Source organism: Chionomys nivalis, chromosome 6, assembly GCF_950005125.1.
Source record: "Chionomys nivalis chromosome 6, mChiNiv1.1, whole genome shotgun sequence".
In the NCBI taxonomy this organism is placed as follows: domain Eukaryota; kingdom Metazoa; phylum Chordata; class Mammalia; order Rodentia; family Cricetidae; genus Chionomys; species Chionomys nivalis.
The window spans coordinates 96560420-96572685 of record NC_080091.1 but is presented as its reverse complement, the minus strand read 5'-3'; the positions used below and the strand labels follow the sequence as shown (position 1 = coordinate 96572685).

The 12266-nt window shown below is 43.6% G+C and overlaps 1 protein-coding gene across 1 annotated transcript; it reads right to left on the bottom strand.

Annotated features, from left to right (window-relative positions):
- Positions 1 to 11388: 11388 nt before the first annotated feature.
- Positions 11389 to 12036, bottom strand: Naa11 (N-alpha-acetyltransferase 11, NatA catalytic subunit). Its single transcript, XM_057772944.1, has one exon. It carries the CDS (start codon positions 12034 to 12036, stop codon positions 11389 to 11391), a length of 648 nt encoding a protein of 215 aa, XP_057628927.1.
- Positions 12037 to 12266: the final 230 nt, after the last annotated feature.

Here is a 12266-nt window from a genome sequence, read left to right as displayed (position 1 = left end):
GCCTGCCTACTTGCCCTGAGGATTTGCCCCCAGCGCCAGACAGACTGAGCTGGATGGTGTTATGTGGCCAAAGAGGAAAGGGGGCAGAAGGAAGAAGGGTTCTGGATGCAAGCTGGGTGGGACAAGAAGAGAGAGGCAGTATGCAGGGTGTAGAGCCCCTGCAGGGAACCCAGGGAGTATAGGGTGGGGGATGAGGAACTTCAGAGTTCCCTGTCCAGGGCTGCTTCCCCTTTTAACTAATCTTTACACAGATATGGTGCCTTGCACTCACCAGTGACTTCGAGACAGGGCTGTGCAAAGCATCTGCTAGGAAAATGTTTACAACACCAGGTTCCGGTGTTGCAGAGCTGAACAAATGCTAAGGAAAGGACACCATCTGAGAGGGGTCTGTGTGGTTATTCAGCTTTTTATTGGACCAATCAGGTGTTTTAGACAGGCAAAGTAACACAGCTTCCCAGAGTTAAGAATGCAACGCATCTTTAAACAAATCTCCACAGCATAAACAAATGTAACACATCTTAAAATAATATTCTACAACAGAATGCTCCTGTTGTATTAGCTGAACCTGCCTCTTCATCCAGCTGTGTACTATAACCCAGGTCCCCTTATTCAGCTGCATGCAGTAACCCCACGTCTCCACTCTATAGACTAAGGGACCGAGTATCCACTGTGCTGCAGTTTCTCCATCAGAGAGCCCAGGCCACCCAACCCCAGCTTCCCTGTGTCTGCATTTGTCTTTATTCATCCCTTACCACCCAGTCAGGTCAAGTCCCTGGAAGGCAAGGACTCAGCTCATCAAGGCAATCCAATACATGACGTAATGCTGGTTATTATCAATTACTTCATAAACTATATACAAACATCTTTATTGTAAGTATTTTGATATGTTTGGAACTTACTACTGAAATTATTTGGTCATCAACCTCTTAACACAGTATCACAAACAGCATTTATGTGAGTGAGTATTTAAGAATAATTCTGATTTATTTAGAGTCTAACACAAACTAATCAAACAAGTAATTCGAAGTATCTCAGACTGGCTAGAAGTTGAGTTCTATGACCCATACTAGTCAACATCAGCATTCCATAGAACTAATGAGATAAATTCCTTTATTTCTTGATCCTTTCAAAGCTTACCAGCTTTGGTTCAATTCCCAGTGCTACTCCGCATGTCCCTCTCACCCCTATGTTCCATTATTTTATTTTTTATCATCATCTCTTGCTTATTGGTCTTATCTCAAAGGAAAAAAAAACCAAAATTTTAAGCACGTAACTCACAGGCTTCATTCACAACGAAATGAACTTTACATCCTGGAGAGGAACATATTTGAAGAATTTGCTGAGACCAGGGTTCAGCCAGTAGTTTCAGTAAAGCCACACATGAAGAAGGGGTATGAGTCAATGTCTAAAGCCAACAAAACTGCTCATACTATGAACTAGTTCTACATCCTTGCTTTGGTCTCTCTACGGCCAGCTTAAATAAAAAGCAAGTAATCTATGCAGAAAACAAATCATGCTTTGCTCTGTCTGTAGAGAATGGTGCTGCTATGAAAGCAGCGCCAGAGGTGCCCACCCCGGAACTGGGAGAAACTGCTGCTTCTGTTCACGGCAGCACGCTCATGGAAAAGCTTGGAACTTGCTAATTTAGGCCCTAAACGATGTTAAGATCCTGTTTACTCTCACTATCTCAACAGGCACGACCCATACTAGGTAGGCATTGCTAAGTTTCTGCTGTCTCCTGGTAAGAAAGAAGAGAGCCAACAGTTTTAGTCAGCGGCGCCGCAAGCATCTTATTTCCCAACTGCTCCAAGGATTAACATCAGGTTACTAGAGAGGATGTGGCTGACGCTGAGCTGAAGAGAAATCACCCAGGTAAGTTGAGGCTACTCCTTCTGTTTCCCCATCTGCTGAGCTGTTAACATGAAGACATATTGACAAGGGCTCAAGGAAAACATGGAATATTCCATCACTAAGATTATGCTGCCCTAGAGACAGATGTTAGAAAGCTGTAACATTCAAAAATAAAGAGATAATCACACGCTTGAGGGGAACGACTAAACCATTTCAGAGGTAAGGGTGAAAATGGAAACGGAAAATGGAAAGACAGAGGCCCGTGTGGCCACACAAACTGGAGTTGTAGCTTGCCTTGGGCAAGCCTTTGCCCGTACACAGGCGTTTCCCATGCACTGGGGTAGGCCTGTAAGAAGTACTTATCAGGGCTGCTATGAATAGACTTATCTCTTGTCATCAGCTGGTTAATGTCAGGGCTTAGATGTAAATCCATATACTCCAGTTTCATAAAAATCTTAACATAAACATGGACAGTTCGGTAATTAACGTTCAGAGAACATGAAAACATTAGTAGGCTCTAAATTGATCTGGCTGTGACTTTTCTGCGGAGTCAAAGCCCTTTGCCTTCACTTATATTTACTAATTCACTACACAGGGACCACAGTTGAAGTTTGCATATTTACAGTTGATACGTGGTTGTCATATGTTAAGTCAACATTGAACAATTTTAAACAGCACAGTCTCCTTTTTGTGACATTTTAACATCGCTTTGCAAATAAATGCAGAGTCCGAACAGGAGCAACATGGACCAGGTTAGACTGAGGTCCCGAACAGTTATTTGCTCCACTGCTTCCATTTATCTCTCTGTAAAACAGAGATAATAATGTCCACCCCCAGGGTTCCCCACAGGATTACATGTACACACATGCCATAACTGCATGTGCATGCTCAATCTTCAATAAATGGCAAGTGACATCATTATAAAAGAAAGCAAACAAAGACAGAAAGCAACTGATGTGAGCAAGCAGATGATCGCCCCATTTAATGACTCCTTGTTCTGCTCTTAAAACCCATCACTCTGTGGAGTAGGAGAGGACCCCCCATTTTTATCACATTCTTCCTCTGGAAAGTGGGGAGAATACCCTGTGAAGGTGGAGGATAGGACAAAGGGAGTTCCAGAGAAAGCGAGAATAAACAGACAACTTCTGCTGGGAGAGGAAGGGGAATGACATCTAACTTGATGGTGCTAATTCTCCTGTAGTCATGGGAACCCAGGCAAACAATGGCAAAACCTGCAAACCAGAGGCTTCAAGAGTTGCCCTGCTTCCTGTTTGGCATTTCTAGGAGACAGCTGTGCAGCATAACCACAGCCCAACGTAAAAACGCTACAATCAGTACAATGGCAGCATGGTGAGAGGGCCAGGGACGTTCTGTCATGGCTCTTGCCCAGCAGGATCTCATGCTGATGCAGTCCTTCATGATCACAGTAGCTTTACGTGGAAGAAGAGTTGAAAATGAGAAGCCGTGCGAGTCAGTGTGAGGTAAGCCCAGCAGAGAAGAGACAGCAGAGTGCACTGGCCAGGCCAAGGTTCGCAGGATAGATGCGGCTGAGGCATGCAGACCAGCAATGCTGTTGAGAAAAAGAAAGTACATGAGCAGCAGTGGGCATGGGACTCTGACAGCCTTGAAGGAGCTGTGGGAGAATGCCAGTTTTCCTTGAGGTGGGGTCGCTGAGAGGGGCCTATGCCCATGCACATAGAGGCAACACTAACTGGTGAGCTTTTTTTGTTTTTTTCACATTAAGTCAGGAGGCTAGCTGGTGGTGAGGTACAGGGGAGGAAGGAGTGTATTGATTAAAATGTATTATAGCCGGGCGGTGGTGGCGCACGCCTTTAATCCCAGCACTCGGGAGGCAGAGGCAGGCGGATCTCTGGTGAGTTCGAGACCAGCCTGGTCTACAGAGCTAGTTCCAGGCTCCAAAACCACAGAGAAACCCTGTCTCAAAAAAAACCAAAAAAAAAAAAAAAAAAAAAAAAAAGAAACCCTGTCTCGAAAAACCAAAAATAAAATAAAATAAAATAAAATGTATTATATACTAAGAGTTCAACTGCAGATCAATGAGGAAACCGCCAATCAACCAATCAATCTGTTCTACATGGACCCCATTGGAGTTGGTGGGAAGTACACAAGAGCACAAAGTTTCTACAGACCTGAGGCTTTTTTGCTGCCCTCCCCAACTCCAGCAGGACATGCAGCATGTCCTAATGCCTGCAGCCCCAGTCTCCTCTACAAAAGGGGGGCAGGGTAGGGTACGCACACATGGTAGGGTGTGCCCTAGAGAACATGTTTCAAACCTAAAGAAACTGAAGAACTTTCATCATCTTCCCATTCTGTTTTACTCAGGAGGATTCTCCATGCAGGGCAGGAGGCACACGCCTGTAAACTCAGCACTAGAGATTTGAGCAAGCAGAAAGCTGTTTCCAGGCTGGTCTGGGATACAGAATAAGATACTATCTCAAAAAGCAAAACATTTGCAAGAAAAAGAAGAAAGGATTTAGCACAGCAAAAACGGAAGGAAGGCCTCAGCTTCTGGTTAGAGAGACACTGTTCTTTCCATGAGTTATTTCTTCACTGAGACTCAGACAGGAATCCAAAGTTTGGATTGTGAGTATTTGATAGAAATTAAGGCTTGTTCATACAGTCAATGGCTATCTGTTGAGTGTCTACCAGGAATTAACAATGTGTTTTAATATTTAAGAAGATAAATATTTATATATTTAAATATTTATAAAGATAAACAAGATGTGAGTTCTATCCTTGATGAGTTACAATTTGTGTGATATGAATAAATTTGTTCCTGCCTATTTTTAACAGCAAAGAAACAATAATAAAATATCACAACTATAAAAAAATGAATTACCTTTTCCATCCACCTTGCACAGAGAAGTAATGATACAGGCTACTCTTGTACACAAAGGAGTTACAAAGCATTTTTTTTGTGTAAAAATCATCATTACAGAAAAGTCTGTTTCCAGAATAGCATAGAATCAAGAGGCAATATTATGCAAAATTATGTTTAAAATTTATATTTGAGGGTTGGAGAGATGGTTTGGTGGTTAAGAGTGCATACTGTTTTTTCAGAGGTCCCAAGTTTGGTTCCCAGCACCATCCCAGGTGACTGACAACCACCTGCAATTCCAGTTCTTGGGGACTGGATGACTCTGGCTTCCACAGGCACCTGCACTCAACCACACACAGACATACATGTGACTAAAAATAATGACAATACATTCTGATAAGAAGAAGCACACTAGCTTTACTAGCAGAGGGGCGAGATATGAAGGAATATATCACAACACTCGTATTCCTGGCTCAGTTTTTAATGAGCACCATTTGCACAGGTATACAAAACCATATAAACAAGTATTTCATGACTGTCTTAGTTATCTCAGAAAATATTGCTTGAAGCTTTAAGAAACTAATGTGAAAAAGTGAAATAACATTGTAATAAATGCTCTAAGATATTTGTTTTGAAGTATGGACACTTTTCATGGAGATTTTCTTCTAAAGATGTTTTGCATCCCTTAATTTATAGTTTAAGTTCACATTTTTATATGACCAGGCATTCTTTTATTTCTGCAATTTTATATTTAGTTATACATATTTTTGTAGGTATGTACATGTGACTGTAGAGGCTCTTGGAGACCAGAAGAGGGTCTTAAGATTATAGTAGAATTGCAACTGTATTTTAATAAAGACTGCTCGAAGATCTGAGAGTAAAATAGTCCCATTGGCTAACCTTACAGACCAGATTATGGTAACACACACCTTTAAACCCAGTAGTCACATTAGTTGCCATAGAAACTGGGCAGTGCATGCCTTTAATCCCAACCCAAGAGAGGAATATAAGATGGGGGAAGACAGCTCTTCAGAGACAGTCTCCTTTGAGATTCCAGGAGGTAGGATCGCTATTTCAGACTGAGGTCTAGGTAAGAGGCAGTGGCTGGCTGTTTTACTTTTAGAATGTCCAGGTTGAACCCCAACTTCTGACCTTGAGCTATTATTAATCGTGCTTCACCAGAACCCTGAGCTGGAGTTATAGGTAGTGCTGGGGACCAAACTCAGGTCCTTTGCAAGAGGCCTGCATGCTCTTCACATCCAGCTTGCTGTCCAGTCCTACATCACTAGGCTTCCTGAACTGTGGGCACCGAAACCTGCAGGATGAATGTTGTTAATAGGACCTTGTGAATAAGGAAGAGAATGCTATGCTTTTACAATAAAAAAATATCCATGATGTTCTGGAGATATTAATTTACGAAATGGCATAGTAGGATATTTTCAGAAATACTTACACTGACTTTTTGGAAACCACTGTTGATTTGTAGAATTTAAATATATCTTTTCTTATCTTGTTTACCACTAAATGTATTTGACTTTACATGCCAGTGCATGAAGAGTACGAAGTGAGGTTTGGGAGAAAATCATCGCTTTGTTATGTGTACCTCTGACAAAGTCAGTGTTCAGCCTGTGTACATCACACACTGATTGAAATGTGGCACTGTTAGAGGTTATAAGAATTCAGCAAACAGACTCCGTCTGATCAGCTTTTCAAAACAGTATTTCCTCTCTTCTCAGTGCTCTTCATCATCAGAGGGTGCAGCAGCATCTGAAATCTAGAGATCCTGGCATATCTGGGCTAAGGTTAGACTAGGAATTCACCAGCCCTGCCAGTCTCCCTAACTCCCTCCCACATTTCCTTGTACCACTCTGGTTCTAGTTAGTTGACTGGTAGAAGTAAGAACAGTCTAGTCCAGTGAGTGCTCATGTGACCATTTAACAACTTTCTGCTACAAATGACAGCTTCGCGACAGGAAGAAGAAACTAGAAAAGCAAAAGTCACCGGAGTGACCCCAGTTTACTCAACAATGCTAGCTCAACTGGGAGTGCTGAGACTTCATGATTTTTCCTTTTTGTTATTAAGCATCAGGCACGTTCTTCTTGCCAGGAGACAAGGCGCAGTTTGATGGCACTCCTGCCTCAACCTGCATGTTTTGAACTGACCTGTCTTCATTGCTATGGCTCCCTAGAGACACTGCTGCCGCTGAGCGTGGATTCAGCTGAGTGCTTTGACGTTGAGCTTGTCAGTGAAAGCTATTTTAGTCCTCAACTGCCTCCCTTCCAAGACTGCAAACTGTTGCTGCTCAGACTCACCGCTCACCATTTGATTACTGGGACGAAGGGAACAGAAGGGTTACTATTAGCCTCTATTAGCTGCATCTACAGTGGGAGTGGTACCTGTCAGGACTAGAACTGTCTTATGTAATCTTCACATGTGGGGAACCTGGGTAGCTGTGCCAGTCCCTCACCCCCATTCTCTCCTCACGAACTGCAGTATGCACTGCTGTGATGAGATGGCCTGACCTGTAGCAAAATGGAATATTCTTCCTGCTGATGTGTCAGGGGCAGCATGACTGAAGGAGACACTCACGGACAGTCCCGAGCACAGCTGCTACAGGAAAGGCAGTCATGTTCATCATAATTTTTAGGATGAAGATACCCAACTGTCCTACTCACCTGAGAAGGGAAATAAGAAAAAATAAAACCCACTCTATGGCACTTTCTGGATGCCATAGGAGGGCATCCCGATTCAACAGTGTAGAACACTCACAGCACACCCTTTGCGCCCATCATCTTTGTCGCGTCACTATTGCCTTTCCCGTTTACGCAAGTAACACTACGAGCTGGTGACTGCTGAAAGGGACAGTAAACTTCTGACAGCATGGAGAGTATCAGAGTGGAGGGACCATTTCTTTCAGAATTGAAAGAGATAAAATGGCAGAAGGTGGTAGAATCCATTGGTAACTTGCCCAAGTTTGTACAAAAGTAGAATAACCATTCTAGTTACATAAAAATCCTAGGTGGATTCCCAGAAACCCCTGTGGCATGTCTTGAAGGGGAGTGACAGGGATCCCCAGCTCCTGGCTGGACATGAAGCAGCTTCCCACATCCAAAGCATGACTAGGATGTTTCCAGCTGTGGAAGAGACTCTGCTGTTTGCTAGCATACTGCCTTTTCCCCACTGGGGCAAAGCTAAACCACATTTCTTTACCTCCATTGTCATTAACCGGAGAACTGGGGCTGAGTCTTTAAGCTCAATGAAGCTCTGTGTGGATTTACCTTCTTCCTTTCCCCACTACCCAAATGGGCATATACTGGCAGAAGATGTTATTCTAGCAAACAGGACCAAATAAGCAAGATAAAGAAATTTTGTATTTGTTTCTATTGTGAATGTATGCAGTAGCCATACATTCACAATACTGTGAATACTGGCTATACTCGGGGCTTTGCCACAATAAAATCATAGTGTATATATTATAGCTATTGCAGCTATCTCAAATGTCACACTATAATCAGACATACATAAAGATAATTAATCAACACACATACTGCTAGACTTATTTCTTATGCTACTGAAGCAACCATATTATTGTTAGAGACATTTAAAACCTTGACAATCCTATTTCAATAATTTTTTCCTTATAATCCACATGATAGTGATGCCTTCAGGAAATGTTTTTCCTTCCCTAAGAGATCTTTAAGCTTTCTTTACCAGGTCACCAAGGGGCTGTAGAGACATTCTTGGTGAATCCTAGAGCACTTATCGGGAGCAGAGACTTGTTCCCCTCCACCTAGTCCTTATCACCCTCCAGACCCACACTACTCTGAGGAAAGTAGCTTAATTTGTAAGCTACTAAGTCAGGTGCACTTTTATTTAACAGTTCAGTTACTTTATGCAGAGCACTGCATCCTAACTACTGAAGTGACACCAACAAGATCCACAGTGGCCTCTGGTTGGCTCTGACCCAAAAATGAAGACTGAGGAGCAAACATTAGATGGGGTTATGGAAAGTCTCAGAAACAAAAGCAGGTAAATCTCATCAGATTAAAGGGCACCCAGGGCAGACCATGCCACAAGAAAAGGGAGGGAGGGAGGGAGAGAGGGAGGGGGGAGAGAGGGGGAAGGGAAGGAGGGAGGAAATGAGCATCTCTGGAGATATCAGCCTGGAAGAGAGATGAAGTTGAATACAGGAACCTAAGACTCAACTATCCCCCACAAGGAGACAGTTCCATTGTAATTGTATTTGTACAACGAGAGTCCTGAGTGCCATGCCAGAAGGAATCTTCTTGGGTATTTTTCTCTTCATCTAATAGATGAGCAGATGTTTTTATTTACTTGATTTCTCAGGTACTAAGGGCTTTTGAATTTACTCTACTTCATATGTAGTTTTTAAACACTCTTATTAGCTCTGTTCTCAAGACTGAAGAGCAGCGAAACACCACAGAGATATAATCCATATTCCCTACACCCCTCCATAGAGACTTTCAAAAGAAGTAGTTAAAAAAATAATCCGTTTAGATTAAATAAAACCTTCAGGGAAGCCGGGCGGTGGTGGTGCACGCCTTTAATCCTAGCACTCAGGAGGCAGAGGCAGGCAGATCTCTGTGAGTTCGAGACCAGCCTGGTCTACAAGAGCTAGTTCCAGGACAGGCTCCAAAACCACAGAGAAACCCTGTCTCGAAAACCCAAAAAAAAAAAAAAATAAATAAATAAATAAATAAATAAATAAATAAAGAATTTGTTAAAAAAAAAAAACCTTCAGGGAGAAAAACTTTCTTTCGTTTGATGTTTTCTTTCTTCTCCTTATTTTTAAATTGCAGTACTGTGTGTAGAACCAGGACCTTGTACATTAGACAAGGGAATGCCGGCTTCACTGTGCAGAAAAAGGGTTTGGGCATCTGTTTTCCATTTTACCTCCCCCTTTACATTCTTCTGCTGTCTTGATCCCCGATCAGATGGATCCCACTGAAACTTTAAAACTGTCCTTAGTGCCTGGACCCTTGAATTATATGACATAATTCTTTCTGGAAGAAATGCTGCGATATTCTATTATTATAACTGAGCCTGTTCCTAAGATTTAAAAGGTGCTTGTTGGTGTATTTCTTTAAATTATATTTGTGTGTGTTTGTGTATGTGTGTGTGTATATGTGTGTGTGTTTATGGGCACACGTGCAGAGGTCAGAGGACACCTTTTGAGAGTTGATTCTCCTCTATCATGTGGGTCCCAGGGAATGAAATTGAATTCACCAGACTTGGCTGCAAGTGCCTTTAACCCCTGAATCAGATTGGCTCTTTTTCTTTTCTTAAAAAAATAATAGCAGTAATAGTAATAATAATAATAATATCTCACTATCCCAGGATGGCCTCAAACTCAAATTCAAGATCTTCTTACCTCCCCCAAAGTAGAATTACAGACACGTGCCACTATGTGTGGCTTTAGCAGCTTCTTAGAATGTTTTAGCAAGTATAATACTTTGCTCTAAATTTTTGTGTGAATTTTCACAAATCCAAGAGTGAAAAAGCAGCATAAGGAACCCACAAGCACATATTTCTCACCTTCAACAATTATTACATGCTGCCATTCTTATTTTATTCCTAGTCTTTTTATCCCGCAGTCCTTACGCTCAAACCCAGGGACCACTCACAGGCGAGGCAGACACTCCTCCCCACTCCAGCCCACCCCTGTCCTTTGTAGGCTATTCCTATTTGAATTCTCCATTAGGACTGGTTTTTTTTTTTTTTTTGGTCTCTTTATTTTTTGCTGGTGTATTTTTAAAAACAATTCTAGGCATTACGTTAGTTAATTTGACTAAAAAAATTTTTGTATGATAATTATGTCACATTTAGCATGCTTAATGGAACAGAATCTATGTTGGAATTTTGCCTGGGTGTCTAAAGTCCTCCTAGTGGTTGTGTGGTTGCTATTATTTTTAGTTTAACAGAAAATACTTTTGTTGTTGCTTTTTGTTGTTGGTGGTGGTGGCATTGGATCTGGGACCTCCTGCATGCTAAGCAGGAGCAGTACCAATGAGCTACAGTCCCAGCTGCCCGGCCCTCTTTAAAATGCTACTAAGTTGCTGAAGAAGTCAAGACTTTCTTCTGTCAAACACCACATTTTCATTCTGGATTTTGCTGACTGCACTGTGGACCGTTCGACATGTCCCTTTTATAGAAAACGCATGTGGGATCTACAAAAGAAATCTCATTTTCTTTCAGCCGGAATACGGACGGCATAGGTGACACTGTGGACACCGTCACTGTGTGCTCTAGGTCTGACCTATCATTACAAAGGGTCGCCAAGTTTCTCCTATTAACTATTACTGCCCATCGGCCCCAGAGTCATTACTTTATCAAGAGCTGTAAAATGGGGGTTTTAGAATTCCATCATTCCAATTTATTAACTGGAATTCTCAGAAGATACAGTTCCTTGCATGGATTGCAAGGTTACCCAGGAATCCGACTCATGCCAAAGTGCAGGAAGAATGCCTCTTATTTTGATTTTTCAGCGTGTGAGTTTTTGTGCATGGTCTCTAAGAGTGAGCCCTGAATCTTGGCTGTCAGAGGTACCAGTCTGTGGTCACCAAGAAACCTAGCAAAAGCACAACAGGATGGGTCAGGACGGGATTGGGTAGGACAAGATATGACGTAAAGGGGTACAGAGGGGCCTGGCCAGGGATGAGAATACCTTGGGCAAGGCTCTAGGAGGTGGAATCCCGGTCCTCTGAGCTGTCCTGGTCATCAGTGCTGTCACTGCCACTGTCTTCACCGGCAGGGTTCTCTTCGGCACCAGGAAGTGTGCTGTCCTGGGCCTCCTGGTTCTCCCCGGAGCCCAGAACCACATATCTGCCCTTCTTCAGCACCAGCTGCCGTCTCAGCTCTTCTGCCATCTGTGAGAGATCTCTCTTCATGGCGTAAGCATCTTCCCCATCGGCGTAGTACTTGGGTTCCACCTCACTAACCTGGAAGTTGAGGGTGTTCGAATAGAGGTGCAGGGCTGCCCTGTTGCTCTTCCGGACGTGCAGGGACACGTACTTGGCGCTGAAGTTCTCGATCATCGCCCGCGAGGCCTGGTCCATCAGCTTCTGGGCCAGGCCGAGGCGCCGGTGCGAGCGCTTCACGGCCAGCGAGGTGATGTGCCCGTGGGGGACATCGTCGGGGTCCTCCTCCATCTTGGCCAGGACGTAGCCCACGATCTTGCCGTCCTCGTTCTCAGCGATGTAGGAGAGCTGGGGCCACGACAGGCCGTGGTAGAAGTAGTACTTCATCTGGTAGTTCTCCGGCAGGCACAGCAGGTTGCAGTGCTGCATGTTCATCAGGTCGTCGGGCCGGGCATTGCGGATGTTCATCCTGGCGGGCGTTGCCTCAGAAATGGGCTTCAGCAGGCCAAGCATGCACGGGGCAGGAAGGCGGGAAGAGCGATGGGCGGAAGGGGCGGGGCTGAGGGAGTTTCCGGAAGTTCCCGCCAATGGGATTTCCAGTTGTCAAGCCAGCACCTGCGCACATGGAGGAGAGGGCGGAGCGAGAGGAGGTTTGAGCGCCGCTCTGTTTGAGAAGTGAGTGGCTGGCTGCTTCCTGT